This window comes from Neoarius graeffei, chromosome 10, assembly GCF_027579695.1.
Source record: "Neoarius graeffei isolate fNeoGra1 chromosome 10, fNeoGra1.pri, whole genome shotgun sequence".
Classification (NCBI taxonomy): Eukaryota; Metazoa; Chordata; class Actinopteri; order Siluriformes; family Ariidae; genus Neoarius; species Neoarius graeffei.
The window spans coordinates 28,434,369-28,457,389 of record NC_083578.1 but is presented as its reverse complement, the minus strand read 5'-3'; the positions used below and the strand labels follow the sequence as shown (position 1 = coordinate 28,457,389).

At 37.2% G+C, this 23,021-nt stretch overlaps 2 protein-coding genes across 3 annotated transcripts in view; one reads left to right on the top strand and one right to left on the bottom strand.

Annotated features, from left to right (window-relative positions):
• cacna2d3a (calcium channel, voltage-dependent, alpha 2/delta subunit 3a) overlaps positions 1-23,021 on the bottom strand; it is a 1,043,750-nt gene that overhangs the window by 74,607 nt on the left and 946,122 nt on the right. The gene's annotated exons all lie outside the window — the stretch shown is intronic.
• Positions 255-22,388, top strand: LOC132893003 (leucine-rich repeat and transmembrane domain-containing protein 1). Of its 2 annotated transcripts, XR_009655498.1 has the most exons (5): positions 255-323; positions 3,429-4,025; positions 20,641-21,114; positions 21,654-21,758; positions 22,111-22,388. XR_009655498.1 is itself a non-coding variant. In XM_060931677.1 (4 exons), the coding sequence occupies exons 1-3, from the start codon at positions 314-316 to the stop codon at positions 21,099-21,101; spliced, it is 1,068 nt and encodes a 355-aa protein (XP_060787660.1). In that variant the 5' UTR covers positions 255-313; the 3' UTR covers positions 21,102-21,114; positions 21,654-22,388. The 2 variants fall into 2 exon arrangements, 1 of the variants encoding a protein (XP_060787660.1); XM_060931677.1 differs by having other exon boundaries at positions 21,654-22,388.

The window sequence follows — 23,021 nt, the reverse complement described above, 5'->3', positions numbered from 1 at the left end:
ACAGACAGACAGAGATAGATAGATAGATAGATAGATAGATAGATAGATAGATAGATAGATAGATAGATAGATAGATAGATAGATAGATAGATAGAATGAAGAAATCAGAAAGGGAGGGAGACAGCAAAACAAACAAGGACAAAACGAGAGAGTGTGTGTGTGTGTGTGTGTGTATGTGTGTGAGAGAGAGAGAGACAGAGAGAGCGCTCCATTCTCATACCTCCACTTTGCAAGACACGGTGGACTAACCTTAGACACACTAAGTGGAGGAGTGGTCTCGGAGCCATGACAGGTAAGCGCTAAGAGCACCATCATGACTAACAGTAAGTAACATACATTTCATTTTCATTGTAATTTTAACGATCTGCAGACAAGGATGCATTGTAGTGTGGATTTAGAATGTATTACAAAAAAATAATGGGCTAAAGTGTGTCTCTTTAGACATTCTAATGCATATGCAATGAGTTTCAGTGTATGTACTCTTGTATGAAAGCAGTGCATGACAAACACATGGATGTGCGCGCAGAGCTATAATTAGATTTATCAAGCTGTGACTTACTGCAATGGGAGTTTTTACATAATGTATTTTCATGCTGAATACCACTTTTTCTGCACAATCAAAGAGTTATGTAATGATGGCACAAAAATGAAGGCTGAATAGCTTCATATGTTATCTGGATAATCAGACTGTATGGTAAAAATGGTCAAAGGATGTTCTTTTTTATGCCAAAACACTGTACAGTGTGACAAAAGCAACAAGAGAGAGAATGCTTGCTTAATTTAGTACTTCTGTCCTAAATTTCAGCTTTAGTTTCTTTACTAACATACTCCAAGACTATGTTTGAAATTATTTAGACATTATCCATATTCTTGTGGGTTTAGACATAAAGTTTAGAAAGAAACAGGGAAATGTGCCCTTAGAGTTGGATACACATGAGATGCAAGTCATACGACACAAACAAGAAAGCAAATTAACTAAAAAAGGGACTACAATGTATATACTTAATTTTATTATCAACTATGAACAATGCCAGTCAGATATTCTACAAAGCTTCTGTTGCTTATTGCTGTAAAGTGTTGTGGAAATGTAGGCATTCAATCTACACCTGACTGATCAGGACGTAAAAAAGAATCAATAGTTAACAATTCAGTGTAGGGTTTAGGCCATGATACAACCTTATTTATTTATTTACTTTATGTATGTATGTATGTATGTATGTATGTATGTATGTATGTATGTAACCAATCTTACAATCATACAATCTTCCAAAAGCCTTCTCAATGTCTCAAAGACTCAAGGCTTATTGTGAATTTATTCACTCTGTAATTTCATCAAGATTCTTTAAAAGGGTGAGAGCAGGACACATCTTAGATCACAGATCACATCTTAGATCTTATCAGAGACCTATCATCCTGCTGTAACTTTATCTGGGTACATTTGTTGTTCTGTGGTGCTTCTTGTGTGTAGGAGTGCATTGACCTGCAGTGCACTCTTACAGTGTGCTATAAATACAACATGCATGTGAGAAAAATATTTTAAAGAGCCAGCAACATATGCATGTGACACTCAGAAAATTTTGCGATTGTTCTCATATTTTTTAAAAATCTCTTTTCCTCATTCTGCACACATAGCCTTTAGTTCCATTGACTTACAGTACCAGTTTTTTCTGTATTTTGACTTTTTACTACATTGTAGAGCAATACTGAAGACATCAAAACTGTGAAATAACATATGGAACATACATGGAATTATGTGGTAAACAAAAAATTATTGAAAAATGTTTCATATTTTAGATTTTTCAAAGCAGCTACTGTTTACCTTGATGATGCTTTGCACACTATTGGCATTATCTTAACCAGCTTCATGAGGCAGTCACCTGGAATGCTTTTCAATTAACAGGTGTGCCTCGTCAAAAATTAATTAGTGCAATTTCTTGCCTTCTTAATGCATTTGAGATCAAACAGTATATAGTAAATAATAAAAATACAGTAAATAGCCCTATTCCACGACTGTAGTAATCCATATTATGTCAAGAAACCGCTCAGCTAAGTAAAGAGAAATGACAGTCCATCGTTACTTTAAGACATGAAGTGTCATTTAATTATTAAAAATAAAGAAAAAGCACTGAATTAGAAGGTGTGTCCAAAGTATTGACTGGTCTTGTATCTATTTGATTTCAGAGTAATAAAATCATGACATTCATTTTAAAATACATAACGTGTGTCATGTCAATTATTAGCTATTATTAGTATGTAGGAATATAAACTCTGTAAACAGTGTCATTTCTTTACTGCTACTTTTGACATTTTTGAAGAAAACACTTTGGCAATACAAAACTTGTAAGACAGGCCATTTTGATCAGTGAAGAATGATTTATGTTGCATTCAACGCAACTCAAAAGTAGGAAACTTGTCATTTTTGACCTCAATGGACTGAAACTATAAAGTGGGGGAAAAACACAGACACCTCCATGTCTGTCTTTCATTAGCAACAATCTAGCCAGCTAATGTTAGTGATAAGAGTGATGTATTTATCTCCTCAAAACAGCAAACTATATAGTAAGTGTTATAGACTTAACAAGCTAATGTGTCTGTAGATTGAATGATATGAAATAAAAACTAGTATGTATACCGTAGTACAATTCATTTAAAATTAAAGAAGTGCTACTTTGTTTACTATTGATACTGTGAGAAGCTATGTTGGTATGACATCATGCTCTGTAAAAACATATGGATATCTTTGAAGACTTTCTGAACTAATGTCTAGACCTTTACGGTAGCTATTCTCTGGTCTGATTTGCTCCCTTAACTAAATAATTTACATAACTGCATGTGACTGAATAAACCATAACATACCCCTTTTCCACCAAGTCAGTTCCAGGGTTGGTGTGGAGCCAGTGCCTAATCTCAAACCATTTCTTTGCATTTTGAATGCCAAAGAACTGGCTCTTGGGCTAGGAAAACTGGTCCAGAGCAGCACCAATTCTTTGCTGGTCTAGAACCAAGAATCGCTTATATCAGGGGCTGATTAGCAGCACTAGCAGTGGGGATAGCGACTGGAAAAGTGGAGACATATACTGTGACAATGACGCGGCCCTATGGTGGCTCTCTAGCCCATGAAAAGTAAGCCAGTTCTGAGAATGTCTGCATGTTGAACCACCTCTGAACCAGCACTAGCACTTGGTTCACATTGTTGGAAATGGGGCATAGAGGATCTGCTACAATAGCCATCATGATTCATGTTTAAAGTTGCTGAGCTACAGCAATTTTGAAAACTCCTGGTTTAGACAGATAAATTAACAAAAATATATATACAATGATGTAGACGAGTATGTGAATTCTTTTATCTAGTATGGTGCTATTTTAAACTTAGAGAATCAACATCAGAGCACTACAATTTTAAATGGACATTCATTTTTATCCCTTAGGAGGTTTGTTCCTGACGCTGTCCACCCTGTTACTGGTCCAGGCTGTCTCCTTCTGCCCTAAGGAGTGCTTGTGTGACAGTCATGCCAAGGTGGTGGACTGCAGAGGACGAGGCTTATATGATATTCCGCACAAGCTCCATCCAGAGACTCTGGAGCTACATCTTCAAGACAACCACATACGAGGCATTGGTTCCATGGCTTTTCGAGAAACGCCATATCTCCGAGTTTTGGACCTGGCCAACAACAGCATCACTATGGTTTCTCCCAGTGCCCTACTAGGCCTTAGGAGCTTAAAGACGCTCATCCTGGCCAACAACTCTATCCGGGAAGTGGATCGCCGTTTATTGGGCTCAATACGCAATCTAACCCACTTGGACCTGTCTCACAACAACATAGGAGGGCTGCCTGGAGCACTAGCCGATAGCTTTCACCATCTAACCCACTTTTCATTGCACTATAATCGACTGACCAAGCTGGATCGCACTCACCTGGATTCCCTTGGGAATCTGCAGGTGCTGCACCTGACGAGTAACCCCTGGAAGTGTGACTGTCACATGATAGGGCTTAAGCTATGGTTGGAAACATTCACATTTAAAGGTAAGGACTGAAGCCAGGAAAAAATAATGCATATTATTGTGTCAGCTATATTGCTACAGCTACAGAAGCAATATTTTCACATAGGTTTAATGTGCAAGGGAGAATCATTTTACAAACGCTGCTATATATACATGGAAAAAAAATCATTAAATGTCTATATTTTTTTCTACATTTGATGCAAAAAACTACAAGCATGCAACTGATGCTCAGCCCATTCATATCGTGCAAATACTCTAAAACATCCTGTTACCAACTCAAATTGTTATTAACCTGTAAAGCAGCAATACAGTATGACTTTTTTTTAACAACCTACATTTACCATACAATTTAAAAGGAACAACTGTATACCTGCATGTTTATGCGGTTATCCAATCATTCAATCATGTGGCAGCAACACAATGCATAAAATCATGCAGATACAGGTCAAGAGCTTAATGTTTAGTTAATATTGACATCAAACATCAGAATGGGGAAAAAACAGTGTGATCTCTGTGACTTTAACCATGGCATGGTTGTTGATGCCAGATGGGCTTGTTTGAGTATTTCAGAAATTGCTGATCTCCTGGGATTTTCACACGAGTCTCTAGAGTATACAGAGAATGTAATGGTGAAAAAAACATCCTCTGTCTGAAGACTGAAACACCTTGTTGTTGAGAGGGGTCAGAGGAGAATGACCAGGCTGGTGTTCACTGACAGTAAGTCTATAGTAACTCAAATAAGTACTCTTTACAAATGTGGTGAGGAGAAAAGCATTTTAGAACACATCAAACCTTGAGGTGGATGTACAACAACAGCAGAAGACCACATCAGTTTCCAGTCCTGTCTGCCAAGAACAAGAATCGGAAGCTGTCATTGGCAAAGATTCACTGAAACTGGACATAGACCATATATATATATATATATATATATATATATATATATATATATATATATATATATATATCTTAAATGTCCACTTTGGGTGAATCTATGCCCATGATAGCCTCAGTTTCTTGTTCTTGGCTGCTGGGAGTGGAACCAAATGTAGTCTTCTAGCCCTTCCACTTCAAGGTTTGATGTTTTGTGCATGCTGAGATGCTTTTCTGCTCATCACAGTTGTAAAGAGTGCTTATAAGAGTTACTGTATCCTTCCTGTCAGCATGAACCAATCTGGCCATTTTCTTCTGACCTCTCTTCTCAGCAAGGCGTTTCCATCCACAGAACTGTCACTCACTCAACAAGTGTTTTTGGTTTTTTGCACAATTTTGTGTAAATCCTAGAAACTGTTGTGTGTGAAATTCCCAGGAAATCAGCAGTTTTTTGAAATACTCAAACCAGCACATCCAGCACCAACAACCATGCCACAGTTAAAGTCACAGTCACATTTCCCCCCTGCCCCCCATTCTGATCGTAAATGTGAACGTTAACTAAAGCCTTTGACCTGTATCTGCATGATTTTATACACACTGCTGTTGCCACATGGTTGAATGACTGGATAGCTACATAAATGAGCAAGTGTACAGATGTTCCTATTAGAGTGGATGGTGAAGGTATTAAATCTACAATGCAAAGGAAAAATGATCTAAAAGTAGGGTCACGAACATCAACAAGAAACGACCCCCTGACCTTCTTTTAATATGACTGCAACCAACCTTACAACTCTATTTAAAAATGTAATCCAAATTTGTCCACAGTAATCTTACAACATTACGGTTATAATTGTAAATCTTATAGTTAACCAAAATGACAGTATAATTTAAGCAACATAATTAATATCTGCAATAATAAAAACATGCATTTAATTTACTCAGCATATTATGTAGCTTGTAATCAATAATATAGCTTCACAAGTTGTTATAAACTCACCAAACATGCATCTTCACACAACAGCAGAAGAAACTGGTGCAGATCTATTTTTGTGTTAGCCTGAAGCACAGGTATAATAAGATCAAACTGCAGCAAGCCTACACACATTAACCATCACCACAAAGGATCTTCAAGATTACCAGTGAAGTAGGCAGCAATGTCACAGAATCCAAGACTAGTTAAAATTAGGCATGTAATGATATATTGTGCAATGATAAATCACAGTACAAATTTAGGACGATTCAAATTAATGAAATGAAAAATGAATCGTGATTATTATCAGACTGTGCAATTTCTTAGTTTTTCCTAACTGTAACTGTGTTATTTAGACAGCAGAAGGCACAATAATGGAAATAGTGGGAATGCATGTGACTTCACTCTCGTTGGAACTAACACAGCTCTAATGCTGAGAAGACACATAAAACAGATCTAAAATGGGAAAGAACTGTTCTGCGATTGACTGTACAAATAGATTTAACAAGAAATCTGAGCTATCTTTTTACAGACTGCTGAAAGCTCAAGAAAAAAAAGAAAATGCAAGTAGCACAAATGTTCATGAATGTTTATCAAGAAAAAGCCTATTTCTTATGAACTTTTTCATTTTTAACAAAATGAATATTTTATTGAATAGGCTGTTATATTTTACCCCAGCCTTTACAAATATGGGTAAATAATTGTTGGTTAGAAAATTAAACAAAATGGTTTTTTGTTGTTGTTGTTGTTGTTGTTGTTATTGTTGTTGTTTATTTTTTATTAAAAAATGAAGATTTAATCAGTAAAGAACAGGAAAGTAAATGTTGCATTTTTTTGGTAATAAATTATTCTTTTTTTTTCCCCAAGAATATTGCAGGAATCAAATCGTGAACCCAATATTGTGAATTGAGTAGATTCAAATCATGAATTGGGTGAATCATTACATGCCTAGTTAAAATACAACTCTGTTTCAGTAGAGAAACTATAAATAATGAATACAGATATGAAAAAACTAGAGATCTGTGCAGGTCTGAGCTCAGCCTTTTATGTTAATGCTAGGATTCGAACTGACTTTGCAAAATCTGCTCCTTTCCTTGACAGCACGCTTGACTGCTCAGCCACAGAGGATTACATTGCAAGCTGAGGTTATGCAAAGTGGCACTTACATAGTCAGCACGGAGTGGCGCCACACCACAACTGTGGAATCGCTACCTGAGGCTGGCACGCTAATTACATTCTTAAGCACGCTCGAACTCGGTTAAACATACACATACAGGCAGGTGCCTCTATAGGCTTCAGTCAAAGGCTGAGCCAAAAATATTGTCTATACTTCAGTATACACTATATCATTTGACCAGAGGTGGAGAGTAACAAAGTACATTTACTTGAGTACTGTACTTAAGTACACTTTTTGAGTATCTGTACTTTACTTGCAGTGCCGTATTAAGCCAATGCGGTGCCCCTGGGCACTATACCTCAAGTCCCCCCCCAACCACCACCACCACCCTGTGCGCACGCGTTCAGTAACCTCCTGCACACACTCGCAAACCTTGCCCTTTGCTGTCAAAAATAGTAGCATATACATAAACAATAGTACACATAAACAAGGTCATTCTTCCTCATTGAAAATGTATTAAGTAGGCTACATCAGCCCATCAAATTCACTGAAAACAAACAACGATATGCATGTAGGCATATTGAAATGTCTTATTCAAAAATGAGCAGCATATATTTGTATGTCTCAATAAAAACCTTCAAAGCATCCATACTCTATTCTATCCATATTAGTGTCTCAATTCAAAATGTGTATCAATTCAAACAGCATCAGCAATTTAAACAACATCCATCTATATACAATACAGCATATTCAAATGTGCCAATTCAAAATGTGTATCAATTAAAATAGCATCGATCTAGGCAACATATTCAAATGTCTCAATTTGAAATATAAATTCAAATAACATCCAGTACGGCATATTCAGATGTACAATGTACATATGTGTATCAATTCAAAGAGTATCTGTTCTGTATGAACCTAGACATGTTCTCCCCATAGCGCAGGATCAGTTGAAATAGAGAAGTGTTCTACTGGCGTCGGCTGCGCTGGGTTGACATCCATAACACCCTCGTCTTCCTTCTCGTCACCATGGTGTGAACTGATCTCTACCTGGCTTAAAGTGGTTTCGCACATACCCTCCTCCCCGGCTTCAGCGCTGGTAGTGACAGCAGTTGTCGATGTCTTTGTAAAAAACAATCTAACACTGGAACATTTTTAATTGCAGCTACACGCCTGGAGTCTTCCTCTTTTTTTAATTTTCTCTTCGCACAACCACTCAATTGATGTCTGTCCATTTTTCATTTCCACCGCGGTTTTTAAAAAATTGATACATTTCACCGTAGGTGGACTGGCTCAACTGACAGGTTGAGGAAAGGGGGGTTAATGGTCACATAGGCCACTCTTGCTCAGAATTATGATTATTGTTGTTGTTCTTATGAAATTAGTGTTCATAATGAATTATATATGACTATTTAACAATGTCAAGTGTATAACCATTTTAAGTGTACAAACATTCACGAAAAATATTTTTAAAGTTTCTGTCATGTGGTGCCCCCCCCACTGGCTGTGAGTGGTTAGTGCCCCTGGGCACTGTGCCGCAGGCCCATATAGTTAATCCGGCCTTGTTTACTTGAGTATTTTTTTTTAAACTTATGACTTTAACTTCACTACATTTGAAAGGCAAATATCGTACGTTTTACTCCACTATATTTCTATCAAGGTCTTCATTACTCGTTACTATGAAGTGGTTTTGAAAATGGATGTTTTTTCTTTTCTAAAACATGATTGCTTTTTTCACAGGTGAAACTGAGACAGCCTATCAGTAATCACTAGGGTCAGGTCACGTCCATAGACTGTATAAAATCAAGTTCAGTGATTTCTCACCAGCATTATTTGAACACGATCAACTGATGGCAGAATGGAAGGAGGCGGTTCTTCTGGGGAATGCACACACCCATGGCTTTACCTAGAACCCATGTTTCAGTTTTCTGAAAGGATTAAAGATTCGTTTTGTTTTAAATGTTTGGTTTGTTTGCCGAAAACGAACCACATCACAGCCTCCAAAAACTCGCCATCCAACCTGCAGGAACAGATTGAGGTATATAAACATTTTATTCCAAGAGAACGCTTGCAACGAAGTTGTCTGTGCTTTTAGAGCTAGCAATAACATTGCAATAACTGTGCAGTCTGGTTAGTCAAATGACTTTCTATGGATTTGCCCGCCAAGTTGTCATTGCCTCATCCACGGCTAACATTAATACATAGCTAGTTAATTTGGAAACTGTTAGTTAGCATGTAAAAATGGAGTTACACTAACATGAATAATGTTAATTTATCTGAGGTCCTTTCAGAAATATGTTTTAGCATAATTTTTCCAAAAAAAACAGAATGTAGAAATCTTTCTTTTCAAGGAGCATTAGCTACCCAATATGATTTTGAGTTTGAAAAGAGTTTGCTAGCATGTCAGGTGGAGTTTCACTGACTAGCTAGCTTAACATTAAACCACCATGATGGTACAGCATGCATTCATTTTGTGAATTCACATTTCTATCTTTGGTAACGACATTAGGTATTGTAAGCATTGTGTCAATAATACAGTGATGTGTTGACAGAAAATGTACTTTTAATACTTAAGTATTTTTAAAAACAAGTACTTCAGTACTTTAACTTAAGTAAAAAATTTACTGTACAACTTTCACTTGTATCGGAGTAACATTTGACCAGTGGGATCTGTACTTTGACTAAAGTAATAAAGTTGGGTACTTCGTCCACCTTTGCATTTGACAAATTTGATGTATTGCTAATAAACTGGTGTGAGGGTAGCTTTAAAACAAGTGATCATGCTACATGAATTACACTTCTGACGAACTGATCATGTTTGACTTCTAATATTGAAAATGAGAAGTGTGTCCAGTATTGGCTCATGCTATCTGTAGTTGAAGTAGATTCAAAGAGTGACTGCAAAGAAGCTTAAAACATATTAACAAGGAATGCAATGATACACTCAATTCATGATTCAGTTTGATTTGTGACACTTGGCTCATGATTCAATTCTATTTGGGGAACACTAAGCTAGTGGCTGGAATACATCCTGGATGGGACACCAGTTCATTTCAGGGCACCATGCACACACACATTCACATACTCATTCACACCTGGGGCAGTTTAGAGTCATACATCCACCTGCTGGCACTGTTTTGGATGTGGGATACAGCCAAAGAAACTTTGCACAGATGGTATCCAGAACTTACAGTAGGAACGAACCAAGATCAGTTGCCCCAAATTTTGATTCCTTCTGACTCAAATAAAATAGAAAGAATATATATTTCAAATGTTCCTGCTTTCTGAGTGATGCCTGCCATCATACAGAACATGAATTAGTCTCAAAATCTTTCAGTGAAAAGAATATTGAACAGAATGTTACAGAAACCTGATTCAGGGATATATCTGATAAATTGTCTGGCTAATTTAAAACTACTGATGGCTGCTGTGACTGAGTATATGTGTGGCTCATGCTGTGTGAAAGCTGAGTGATATACAGTATACTGTTGATGGTGAAACTAAAGCTGTCTGAAAGAGAGGGGAGGGCATAATGACGTAAGACTACAATGCTCAGGAAGCATGACAGGCCACAAGGATTAACACAGCTGAATATGTTCTCTAATCACAGAGACAGAAATAAGCACTGATACAAATATCTTTGTCTAAATATATATGAGAACAGCTGTTCCAATTTTGTCCCCACACACACACAAACAAATAAATCCTTATAATGTTGTATTTGACCTTTAAAAACGTCATATAATATATAAGTAATAAAACACATTGTGACATGCTATTATAGGAATTATTATACATACAGGGCTCTTTTTCCATGGAATAAAAACATGTATTCTATTCCCTTCTCGCGGGTTTCATTCATTTCGATAGCATGCAATATTATTATCATATCGCTTATCCTACGTGTATTATGCCATTCTACCCAATAGAGAATGACCGTTGAATATGGTTTATGATATTGCATATTGTCAAGACAACATAACGTCACGTCGGAGCTGATGCATATATCCAATGAGAGAGTTTTCTGTTGCGCATGCGCAGAACCATTTCTTTGTTTGCTGGGAAAGAGAAAGACTAGGCTAATCCAGTGCGAGGATTAGCTATGCTATAATTAAGCATGAAATAAATAAACTGAAAACTGAAACTAAAGACGCGTTGTACACACGAAAGGCTACCAAAACTTCATTAGATATTCTTCATGCATATTTATAAGCAGTGGCGAACTGTTACTAATAGATCTTAGCCAAAACTTAGCCAGACACACCAAAACAACAACAGGGCAAAGGATTTTGCAAGGGATTAGCAGCAGGCTGCCAGGTAGCTCCCCTGTGTGTAGTTGTCAATGTTGATTTTAAAAGTAACAAGTAAATTACATAGGGAAATGAATACTTAAGTATGAGTGAAAAATACTGTGGCGAGCGTGTGTGGAAGAAGAGTCTGAAGACAGAAATCTTAGTTTCTCGGACGTTAGCCTGTGCTACTTGCTCTCAATAGCACTGGCTTGACTGCTTTATTAGCATTCACTAACACTACTGATGAATGCTACACCGGCTGGAAGGTGACTTCACTGCTGTGCTGATGGCACTGATTTGCAGTTAAGCTCACATTGGCCTTCGAACTTTTTGGTCCCTCTCACTATAAATCAAAATCCAATTTGTCACCTGTCACTTCCTATATAAACATACACTGCCATGGCCTTCTGTCCTGGCAAAGAAGTCCTAACCAATGAGTGAGCCAGCTCTAAACCCTTCTCTGCCTAGAGGCAACAAACAAAAAAAATCTTATTGGCTAACTCGATTTTAATGTTTTCAGGACAGTAACCCTTTCATTTCTGAAGCAAATATAATAGAAAATGAGGCCAAGTTAGAATTAGAAGAGAATGTAATGAAATTATGAAAGAATGAAAGAAAGTAAATATAACATTTGAAATGCTGATATGTTTGGGCCTTCTCTGAAGGCCTAAAAGGCCCTGAGGGTTCCCCTTTGTTTACAAGAGAAAAACATACCAATGGACATCGATAAACTGGAAAAGAGCGTGTATAATAATAATAATAATAATAATAATAATAATAATAATAATAATAATAATAATGAATGGCTTTTTTCATGGTATATCAGATATATTCCATTCAGCTAGCATGATATTGAACGAGTTGAAGATGAGTCAAGTCAAGTCAAGTTTATTTCTATTGCGCTTTTAACAATAGACATTGTCGCAAAGCAGCTTTACAGAATTTGAATGACTTCAAACATAAGTTAATTTTATCCCTAATCTATCCCCAATGAGCAAGCCTGTGGCGACGGTGGCAAGGAAAAACTCCCTCAGACGACATGAGGAAGAAACTTCGAGAGGAACCGGACTCAAAAGGGAACCCATCCTCATTTGGGCGACAACAGAAAACATGATTATAACATTAACAGTTTTAACATGAAGTCAGTTTCGTTGATATTATAAACTTTTCAATTGATGAAAACTTGAGTGCAAAACTGTTCATGACAACTGCAGTCCTAAAGTTAGTAAGTCAACTGTAGTCCTCAGCCATAAGAGGATTACTGTAAGTGTCCAGAGCATCTTCCAAGTGTGACTTTCGACCATCCATATGGGACTGTCCTCCACAGGAGCAAAGATGAGTTCAATATCATGCTAGCTGAATGGAATAAATCTGATATACCACTCAATGCCAGCCAATATTATTTAAATATTCAACAATGGAGTTGCTGTGATGAGGCCCATCACAAGAAGTAGTGTTATCATGTCCCTGATATGCTTTACTCCTCTTATACCACAGCAGTTTGCCAATGATTACAATATTAGCATGCATTAAACAATGGAACAAACATTTTATCAATGTTATGTTTGTGTTTAATGCTGTGGAACATCCACAAAACAAATTAATCGCTTACAACGTACATCACCTGTCTTTCTTAAAGCTACTAAGACATAAAATGCACCTTGCAATGTAACCATGAAACTATAAAAACCTCCATCCTGAAGGTTTTTGAAAAAAAAAAAGTGTTGAAAAAAGTTACAGTGTATTAATATAACACCTTGCAGCTGGAAATACTGTTGGAGCTGTTGTTTTAGAAAACTAATCAACACATTCCAACCAATCAGAATCGAGCATTCGAAAAGCATCAAAGACCAAAAAGCAACACAGCACAAAGAGCACTGGTAGAGCAAACATGCTACTGAACACTCTTTCTCTCAGTAATCTTTAAATACAAAACTCATAATTCATACAGATAATACTGTCACAGCTGGTAGCAGTCACAGGGAACTTTTTTCTTTTTTTAATCTTAAATGAAGCTGATCGCTGCTTCAGTAAATACAAAAGGCACATTTCAATACAATCTGATCATTCTTTTGTTTATTTTAAACACACTTATCATGACTGGATCAGTTCAGTTACATGCACAACACTTGAGTAACAGATGTTCATGAGACTCAATCACAGTTTTTTTTTTTTTTTTATTGCACTAGCAGACCTTTCCGAGATTGCTCCACTTTCCATGCTATTTACTTGATTACAGCGTCGGCCCAGTACCAAACATTCATTCCTGTAGGTAGAATCAGACCTTCTACCAGAGGCATTATTTGAGATTTTGAGATTATTTTGCTGGTCTTTAAAATTGCACTCTTTTGGCCTGAGACTGATACTATTATTCCTGGAACTTGGCATAGTTTAGGGGTCATGGCCTAATCATGCTATCTATCACATTGTTTTTAACCTTCCACATTTTCCTAATTCCTTCTTCAGTCCCACCTTCTGTGTGTGTGTGTGTGTGTGTGTGTGTGTGTGTGTGTGTGTGTGTATAAATACACATACGGTAATATAGTATATACTCTCTATATATAGAAAATTGTAAATGTCCATCAGATACTGATGCATAACATTTCTATACTTGCACTTTTGATGTTCCCATTTCTGAATTCATGTATGTAATTTCAAAAGGGAACTTTCTTCCATTGCCTCAATACATTCTTCCAAATAATCTACCCTCCTTCTTATCTACCCTTCCTGATTCACCCTTCTAATCTTTGATTTGCATTCTTTTCAATGGGCATCTTTTTTTCTTTCTGTCAATTTGTCATAATTACTGGCAAATGCAGAAGAATGACAGAGGCTAAAAGGCTGATTTGCCCAATCAAGACAAATCAAGCAAACTCTGGCCTGAGCAAAATTCCTGTTCAGAGGCTGGAAAATAGACTAGTGCAATCACTAGAGCATCGGGGGCCTGCTGCTGTTCATTTCCGTGAATATTAAGAAAAATGATTGTCTTGGCACTGTAGTGATCGAGCAAAGAGGAGGCTGTGTGCACATGACCAGATCAAAAAGATATAATCCATAATCCTAAATGAGAACTGCACAGTTCCTTAATGATATCTTGTTGGTACTCCCATTGCATTTGGAAGCATGAAAAAAAACTACGTAAATTTCACGATGCGATATTAGCACTTACCAAAAGTATAGAAACAAAGCAACTATGAAGAATGACGTGAATATTTTATTCTGTATTATTTTTGCTTTGTTTTTGCTTTGCAATTCTGACTGTTCTGCCACTTTGATTTTCACTATGTGCAGTTTGCACATTTTGCACATTCTTCACTTCACACTTATGATGTTAAAGCTACATTGTCTCTTCTCTCGCAAAGTTGTAAATATACTGTATATTATACTGTAATATGCAGTACCAGCTGGTGGTATTTATTTATTTGCTTGTTTGTTTGTGTATTTATTTTAGAGGGAGCACAGTGAAGACCATATATCACTAATACATACAGTACCAGTCAAAAGTTTGGACTCATTCATAGGTTTTCTGTATTCAGACTATTTTCTCTATTGTAGAACAATACAGAAGCCATCAAAACTATGAAATAACATATTGAACATATAGGGAATTATGTGGAAAAAATATTTTTGAAAAAATGTTTTAGATTCTTGACCTGGCAACTTGTCCAGGGTGTATCCCGTGTCTCACCCATAGTCAGCTGGGATAGGCTCCAGCTTGCCTGCGACCCTTTACAGGATAAGCGGCTACAGATAATGGATGGATGGATATTTAGATTCTTCAAAGTAGCCACCGTTTACCTTGTGACTCTTTGCACACTATTGGCATTATCTTAACCAGCTTCATGAAGTAGTCACCTGGAATACTTTTCAATTAACAGGATTCTTAATGCCTTGGAGATCAAACAGTAAACAGTAAATAATAAAAGTACAGTAAATAGCCCTATTCCACAACTGTAGTAATCGATATTACGTCAAAAACCACTAAACTAAGCAAAGAGAAATGACAGTCCATCATTACTTTAAGACATGAATTGTATTTTAATTAATAAAAATAAAGAAAAAAGACCACTGATTTGTAAGGTGTGTCCAAAGTTTTGACTGGTTTTGTAATTTAAAAGTTTATAAACTTTTGGCATTTAAATCTGAAATGTATTTCATCTGAATAACAAACAAGATACACAGAAACGTCCAAACCTTTTTGTTCGAACTAAAAAAACACACTCACTAAACTTACGGTTTTGTTATCTGTCCTTTTGTGTAATCTGTACTTTGATTAGACAATATGTGTTCGGTCTATATCAATTTTCAGTTTCTCCTCCAAACATATTTTAGCGGGAAAAAAAATGATAAAGTAAAATATATATATATCCACATTGTTCACATTCATTACACGTGTGACTGAGCCCGTAACACGCCTACTGATAACTTATTATGGAAACATAACCAAAATGGGCAAGGAAAAATTTATATTATATTATATTATATTATATTATATTATATTATATTATATTATATTATATTATTTTTTGCTTATACAGTGTCTTGCAAAAGTATTCATCCTCCTTTGTGTTTGTCCTGTTTTGTCACATTACAAGCTGGAATTAAAATGGATTTTTGGGGGGTTAGCACCATTTGATTTACACAACATGCCTACAACTTTAAAGGTGAAAATTGTTGTTTTATTGTGACACAAACAATAATTACGATGAAAAAAAAGGAATCTGGAATGTGCATAGGTATTCCCCCCCAAAGTCAATACTTTGTAGAGCTAAATTTTTCTGCAATTACAGCTGCAAGTCTCTTGGCATATGTCTTTATTAGCTTAGCACATCTAGCCACTGGGATTTTTGCCCATTCCTCAAGGCAAAACTGCTTCAATTCCTTCAATTTAAATATGTTGTGTTGGTGTACAGCAATCTTCAAGTTATGCCACAGATTCTCAGTTAGATTGAGGTCTGGGCTTTGATTAGACCATTCCAAGACATTTAAATGTTTCTCTTCAAATCACACCAGTGTAGCTTTAGCAGTATGTTTAGGGTCATTGTTCTGCTGGACCGTGAACCTTCATCCCAGTCTCAAACCTCTGGCTGGCTCAAACAGGTTTTCCTCCAGAATTGCCCTGTATTTAGTGCCATCCATCTTTCCTTCAGTCCTGACCAGCTTTCCTGTCCCTGCAGATGAAAAATATCCCCACAGCATGATGCTGCCACTACCATGCTTCACTGTAAGAATGGTGTTCTCAGGGTGTTGGGTTTGCACCACACATGGCATTTCCCATGATGGCCAAAAAGATCAATTTTAGTCTCATTTGACCAGAGAATCTTCTTTCATGTGTTTGGGGAGTCTGCCACATGCTGTTGGGCAAACTCCAAACATGTTTTCTGAAGCAATGAAAGCAATTACTTTTTTCTGGCCACTCTTCCAAAAAGCCCTGGTCTGTGGAGTGTATGGCTTAAAGTGGTCCTATGGACAGATACTTCTATCTCTGCTGTGGATCTTTGCAGCTCCAAAGTTATCTTTAGTGTTTCTGTTGGATCTCTGATTAATGCCTTCCTTGCCTGGTCTGTGAGTTTTGGTGGGTGGCCTTCTCTTGTCAGGTTTGTAGTGGTGACATATTCTTTCCATTTTTGCTATAATGGATTAAATGGTGCTCCCTATGATATTCAAAGTTTGGGATATTTTTTGTAACCCAACCTTGATCCATACTTCTTCACAACTTTGTCTCTGACCTGTTTGGAGGCTCCTTTGTTTTCCTTTTGCTTGCTTAGTAGTGTTGCAGAGTCAGGGTCCTTCCAGAACAAGTTGATTTATACAGGCAGATCTTAATCAACTAATTATGTGACTTATGAAGTGAATTGGTTGGACCAGCTCTTATTTAGGGGTTTTATATGAAAGGGGGTGAATACCTATGCACACTCCAGATTTCTGTTTTTTTAGGGGAGCGTGTCATGTTGTGTAGTCATGTGACATGTTTGTTACCATTTGGCTGTATGAACCTACAGCACTGGGCTCATTACAGTTAGCCCACAGACTCGCTTCATAGCATTTTTTTTTTTTTTTGTACAACTGCTCGTAATGCTGTTACAGTCGGTTCCAAAAAAATCACAAATAATCCTTTTTGAAACATTTGTTATGATGACTTGGCTGTCCAAAATATAAAACCTTATATTGATTTTTCTTTTACCTTTGAAAGACATTGAGGGTGGCTTCGCACAGCTAGCCCATTGATTGCTATGAGCTGCCCCTGACATAGGGTGACCAGATTTCCCTAGTCTGAAACCGGGACACTTTTGCGCGCGACCATGCTCGTGCTCGCACACCTTTTTTTTTACGTAAACGTGACACTCAGAGAGGTGCTCTTATCATTTTGTTGAAGCTCACATTTATCAACATTTCACATGAAATAAAACAAACAGGCATTTTGTTATCTAGTAGCATAGCGGTATACAGATCAGTTAAATTATGGTCAGACAACAGATTTTGTAATGGCTGAGAATAGGCCAGGCTATGTCCATAGGCCAAATTTAAACTGATTTATTTCACCTGTTTGTGAGAACACCAAGAAGAATGCATATGCACATGTAGGCTATATCTCTAAAATTGTATGCACTATACATGAACTTAATAAAGTAGATATGTGACCTCAACATAGCCTAGGTCAGAATCAACCTTACTAACCATTCCCCACAACTGAATGAATAAAGCAAGAAGATGTGTACAAAAGTGAACACTTTAATGGAAGGTGCAACAAGCTGTTCAATATGGCCAAACTGTCAGAATGGTATGTTAAACAGAAACAAAAAAGAGACAAGTGATTTGAGAATATATACCTACGGAAGCCGCGAGAGGCCCTTCATATAATCCTTTTTTTTATTCACCTTGTTATCCCAAGATAACGACATAATTAATTCAGGATCTCGAGAAAACAACACAACTAATTCGAGATCTCGAGAAAACAAAACAATTATTCCGTGATCTCGAGAAAACAGCTAAGAAATGGTTCATTCAGGTGCGCCAAGAGACTTGTGATATGCTGACTTTGGGGCTATTTCTCATTCTGTATAGACGCAACTTTGGTCATTAGAATGTCTGGAATAATTGATCACCTAATAAGGCAATATTTTGATCAGGGGTTGACACAGGGAGAGATTGCATTAAGTCTTTTAATAAGGGATAATTTCAAAATTAGTCTGCGGCACCTCAGCAGAAGACTGGCCCGGGTTCGTCTCTACTGACGGAGATACAGTGATCCAGCTGAGATCATGAAATAATTGTTTTGTTTTCTCAAGATCATGGAATAATTGTTTTGTTTTCTCGAGAGCTCGAAATAACGGTTTTATTTTCTCGAGATCTCGAATTAGTTGTGTTGTTTCCTCGAGATCCTGAATTAATTAGGTCGTTATCTCGGAATAACGGTTTTGTTTTCTCGAGATCCTGAATTAATTATGTCGTTATCTCGGGATAACAAGGTGAATAAAAAAAGATTATATGAAGGGCCTCTCTCAGCAATAAAGGAGGAGAGGGGCGACAGCCCGAGGAAAGCCCCCACAGGAGCGCACAGCATTTGCAACATAGGCTACCCAACTCAGTACAAGAACAAAGCACTTACAGTGTGTGCAGTAGGCTTTGTGCGCATTGTTCTGCACCTCTCGGAGGAAGGGGTAGGTGCCCTGTAAATCTTTGGAAAAGGTACATTTTCTTTTCGGCATAATTGCTGCAGCATTACTGCTGCTAGATGCTAGACAAAGAACATTCGTGCCAGTTAATGTTTATTTTATTGTTGCATGGCAACACGTTCTGTTGTCTGGAATAATGTGGCTAAATAAACACCCATGCCACAGGGCCAGGGGGCAGTAACCAGGAAAGTTTGCGATTCCTGTCAATTCATCAAAATAGTAAATGCAGACATTTCTCCGCTAATGATTCCCACGCTGCTCAGTCACAAACGTCGCGAGTGGTGAAAACCGGGACAAATCCGTGTCCCGACAGACTTTTGTCGGGACTCGGGACACACAACCCCAAATCGGGACTGTCCCGGTAAAACCGGGACGTCTGGTCACCCTACCCTGACAGTATGTGTGGTCTTTAATGTCCACCATTTTATATTAATTTCCTGTTATTATTGGATTTATTGTCTTCTTTTGCACTGTACTGTTTGTAATTTATGGTGTCGTTTTGCACAAGGCAATAATTGTTGATTTACACACACACACACACACACACACACACACACACACACACACACACAGCTGAAAACAAATGAAACCAACGTGGTGGTGTGGCAATAAGATATGTTGAATATTGTATCATGCTGTTAACACTGTGTAAGATTTTTAAAGCAGCTACACATGGCAAGCAATGAATCAGATGTCACATTCACACAATTTTACACTTGAAGTTTATTTTTGCCACTTACCACAAGACATGCCTCTAGAAACAAGTAAAAATACAACAGCTGTGTGTTTGGATTTATTTCTTCATTTTAAGGATTTTCTATGAACAGAACCTGCCATGTTTGACAAAGTGATAAATAGTTGGTCTAATTTCTTAATAGAGGACATTGGCTTACAACTGTGACCATCCTCAGGCTATATTACAGACTACACTCACCAACCACTTTAATAGGAACTTGTTTTTGATTCTAAGATTCCTGTTCTTGGCTGGCAGGAGTGGAACCCAATGTGGTCTTCTGCTGTTGCATGCTGAGATGCTTTTCTGCTCACCACGGTTGTAAAGAGTGATTATATGAGTTACTATATCCTTCTTGGCAGCTCAAACCAATCTTGCCATTTTCTTCTGACCTCTTTTATCAACAAGACATTTCCACCCAAAGAATTGTCACTCACTCAATGTTTTTGTTTTGTTTTTTTTGCACCATTCTGTGTAAACTCTAGAGAACAGCAGTTTCTGAAATACTCAAACTAATCCATCTGGCACCAACATCCTTGTCATAGTGAAAGTCACAGAGATCACAATTTTTCCCGTTCTGATGTTTAAAGTGAACATTAACTGAAGTTCTTGATTTATATCTGCATGATTTTATGTATTGTGCTGCTGTCAAGGGATTGGCTGATTAGATAACTGCAGAAAACAGCAGGTGTATGGGTGTTCCTAATAAAGTGGCCAGTGAGTGTATGTTTTTGCTACAAAGCCATACACGCAAGAATTTCTTTTTAGTATTGTAAAAGAAGATAACAGATATAGTAATAAGCCTACATGGGGAAGCCAGTCATAAGGCCAAGCAACACTCAAGCCATCCTAGAACATGTTTGTTTTTATCATGATTACAAATACTAGACACACTTCACTCTGACCAGAATTATCTCAGGAAAGATTAATTTTCAAAATATGTAATGCATCTTTATTGTCATCTTCCTATCCCCTTCAGGTGGGGTGGTGGACAGCGTTCCATGTCATGAACCGCATGTTATGCACAACCGTGACCTCCGTCATGTGCCCTATGAACTTTTCCACACCTGCATGAGCACCAGCTACAACTACTTATTTGCCAACATCCAGCACATGGAGAAACAGCAGAGGTTGCTTCGTGGTGTCCCATATCCAAGCTTGGATGCGCCACTAGATCAGGAAGCTGAGTGTGAACCCAAGCCAAAACTACGACCCATCAACCTGCGCCATGCCATAGCTACAGTGATCATCACCGGCATTGTGTGTGGAGTTGTGTGTCTCATGATGCTGGCTGCTGCCGTGTACGGGTGTGCCTATGCTGCCATCATGGCTAAATACCAACGGGAGCTAAAGAAACATGAGGAGGAGGCTGGAGGAACAGAGAGAGATAACACAGACAAGGAAGGGGAGAAAGAGTTCCTGGAAAATGCCATAGCATGAAAAGGAGTATTATGTGAGAGACAGATGCAATAATACTCGTACCTTACCCAGGGATATTACATAGCCATGCCTCTTGCATGGCAAACTCTTAAACATAATTGTAAAATAGAACTACACACATACTTAGGGATCTGGATAGGTTTTATTACTTTCATAAGATTTATCACAACGATCGCCATATCTTCCTAGACAGACAAATGGGTACTTGATTCTTGCTTCTACTATATCACTCATTCCATACACTGTCCTCTCTAAAGGGGAAGTCTGAATAGGAGAGAAGAGATGTGTTCTCTAATGCAGTATAGCCACAGTACAGAAAAAAAAAATTGGCATCCCTTCATAAAAATGGACAAAATGATAGTGTTAAATAAGCATTTCATAGAAATGATTCAAATTTTCCATTCAAGCAAATAGAGAAATGAACTACCTCTAACAACAATCAGTCTCATTTCCTTTTTGTGAATAATAGTATTTTTACTATATAATATTTACAAGTAAATGAAGCAAATAAAATGGATATAAAATAATGATTTTTTCAACTGCCCCCTCTAGGAAATTTATTGATGCCACTGAAGACTCTGGGAAATCTCCTGATATCACTGAATTCCCTGGGGTATAATTATGATGTTGCAAAATACCTTTGCCATCCATTACCAGGTGAAAAAACACAAAACACAAAGCAAAATAAAAAAAAGGCCTAAAATCTGCCAACAATTGGCCGTATATCACTCACTTCCACAGTGAGGAGAATGGGAAAGTAGACAAAAAAAGGAAGAACCTGAAGATCACATTTTCAAAATTGCACAGTTTATTTCATTCCTAGGTTTGTCACATTTCCAAATCAGCTAATCAGCTATTAGATGCCATTTTCAAATTATTTGATTGCAAGATAAAAGCTCTTCCTGAGAGCATGTCACAAAATGCAGTATCAGAAATTCATCACTGGAACTACAACAGGAACTGTGCGCAAAATCAAACTACTTATGTATCTGTGCATGTCTTTTTAAAGGGGATAATATACACGGATCCCTGAACCTCTGCCAGGGAATTAAGAGACCACCATAAACAGATCTTTCATCAAGACACTGGCATCAAACATATATCCAAATCAACAGAGAAAGGGTCATGGAACATCAGCAGCACCATCAGTGTTTGGTCGTGACCATCTCAGTCCAATGTTAATTTTGTCAACGAAAATTTTCACAATACGTATTCACTGACTACCTTTTATTATATGACTAAATTGTAATAACAACAAAAATGAAAATATATTTATTTGACAATAAAAATTATGGTGAAATCTCTTTATTATGCTGTGCCAAGTAAAGACGAGATAAAATAGCTGGCTCTGTTTGGACAGACAACATAGTTAGACATTCGTTTATATATGAGATATGAAAGAAGTACATGTAGCGACTCTTTTTCTGTTTCCTTTGGCCACTTACTTGCAGGTTACTTGTAACAAGTGTGACACAAAAAAAATTCAGAGAACAAAAATCTTAAAGCAAAAAAACAAAAAAAAAAACCTTTTTATTCCAATATTGATAATTACAATTTACAGTTGGTTCATTAAAATTTCAGTCAGAAAACTATGTTACTCCTCACCTGACTGTCTTCCTTCCATTAATACAATACCCACATCTATGAATGCTACATGGAAAGTACCATTACAATATCAGACAGGGGGATATTTTATACAAGCAAAACTACAGATACAGGTGGGTAACTCAATTGCAACAGCAAGATAAGTATGTAGCAGGGCCAAACATTTATACTAACGTTTAACAAATTACTAAATTAAAATTAAAAGCGAACCTAAACTGAACAACATCAGTCTTTTAACATGGCTCCTACAGTACAGCAAGTCAGTCACACATTCTGACTAAACACATAGTTCAATGTGTTCTTACTTCTCAAGGG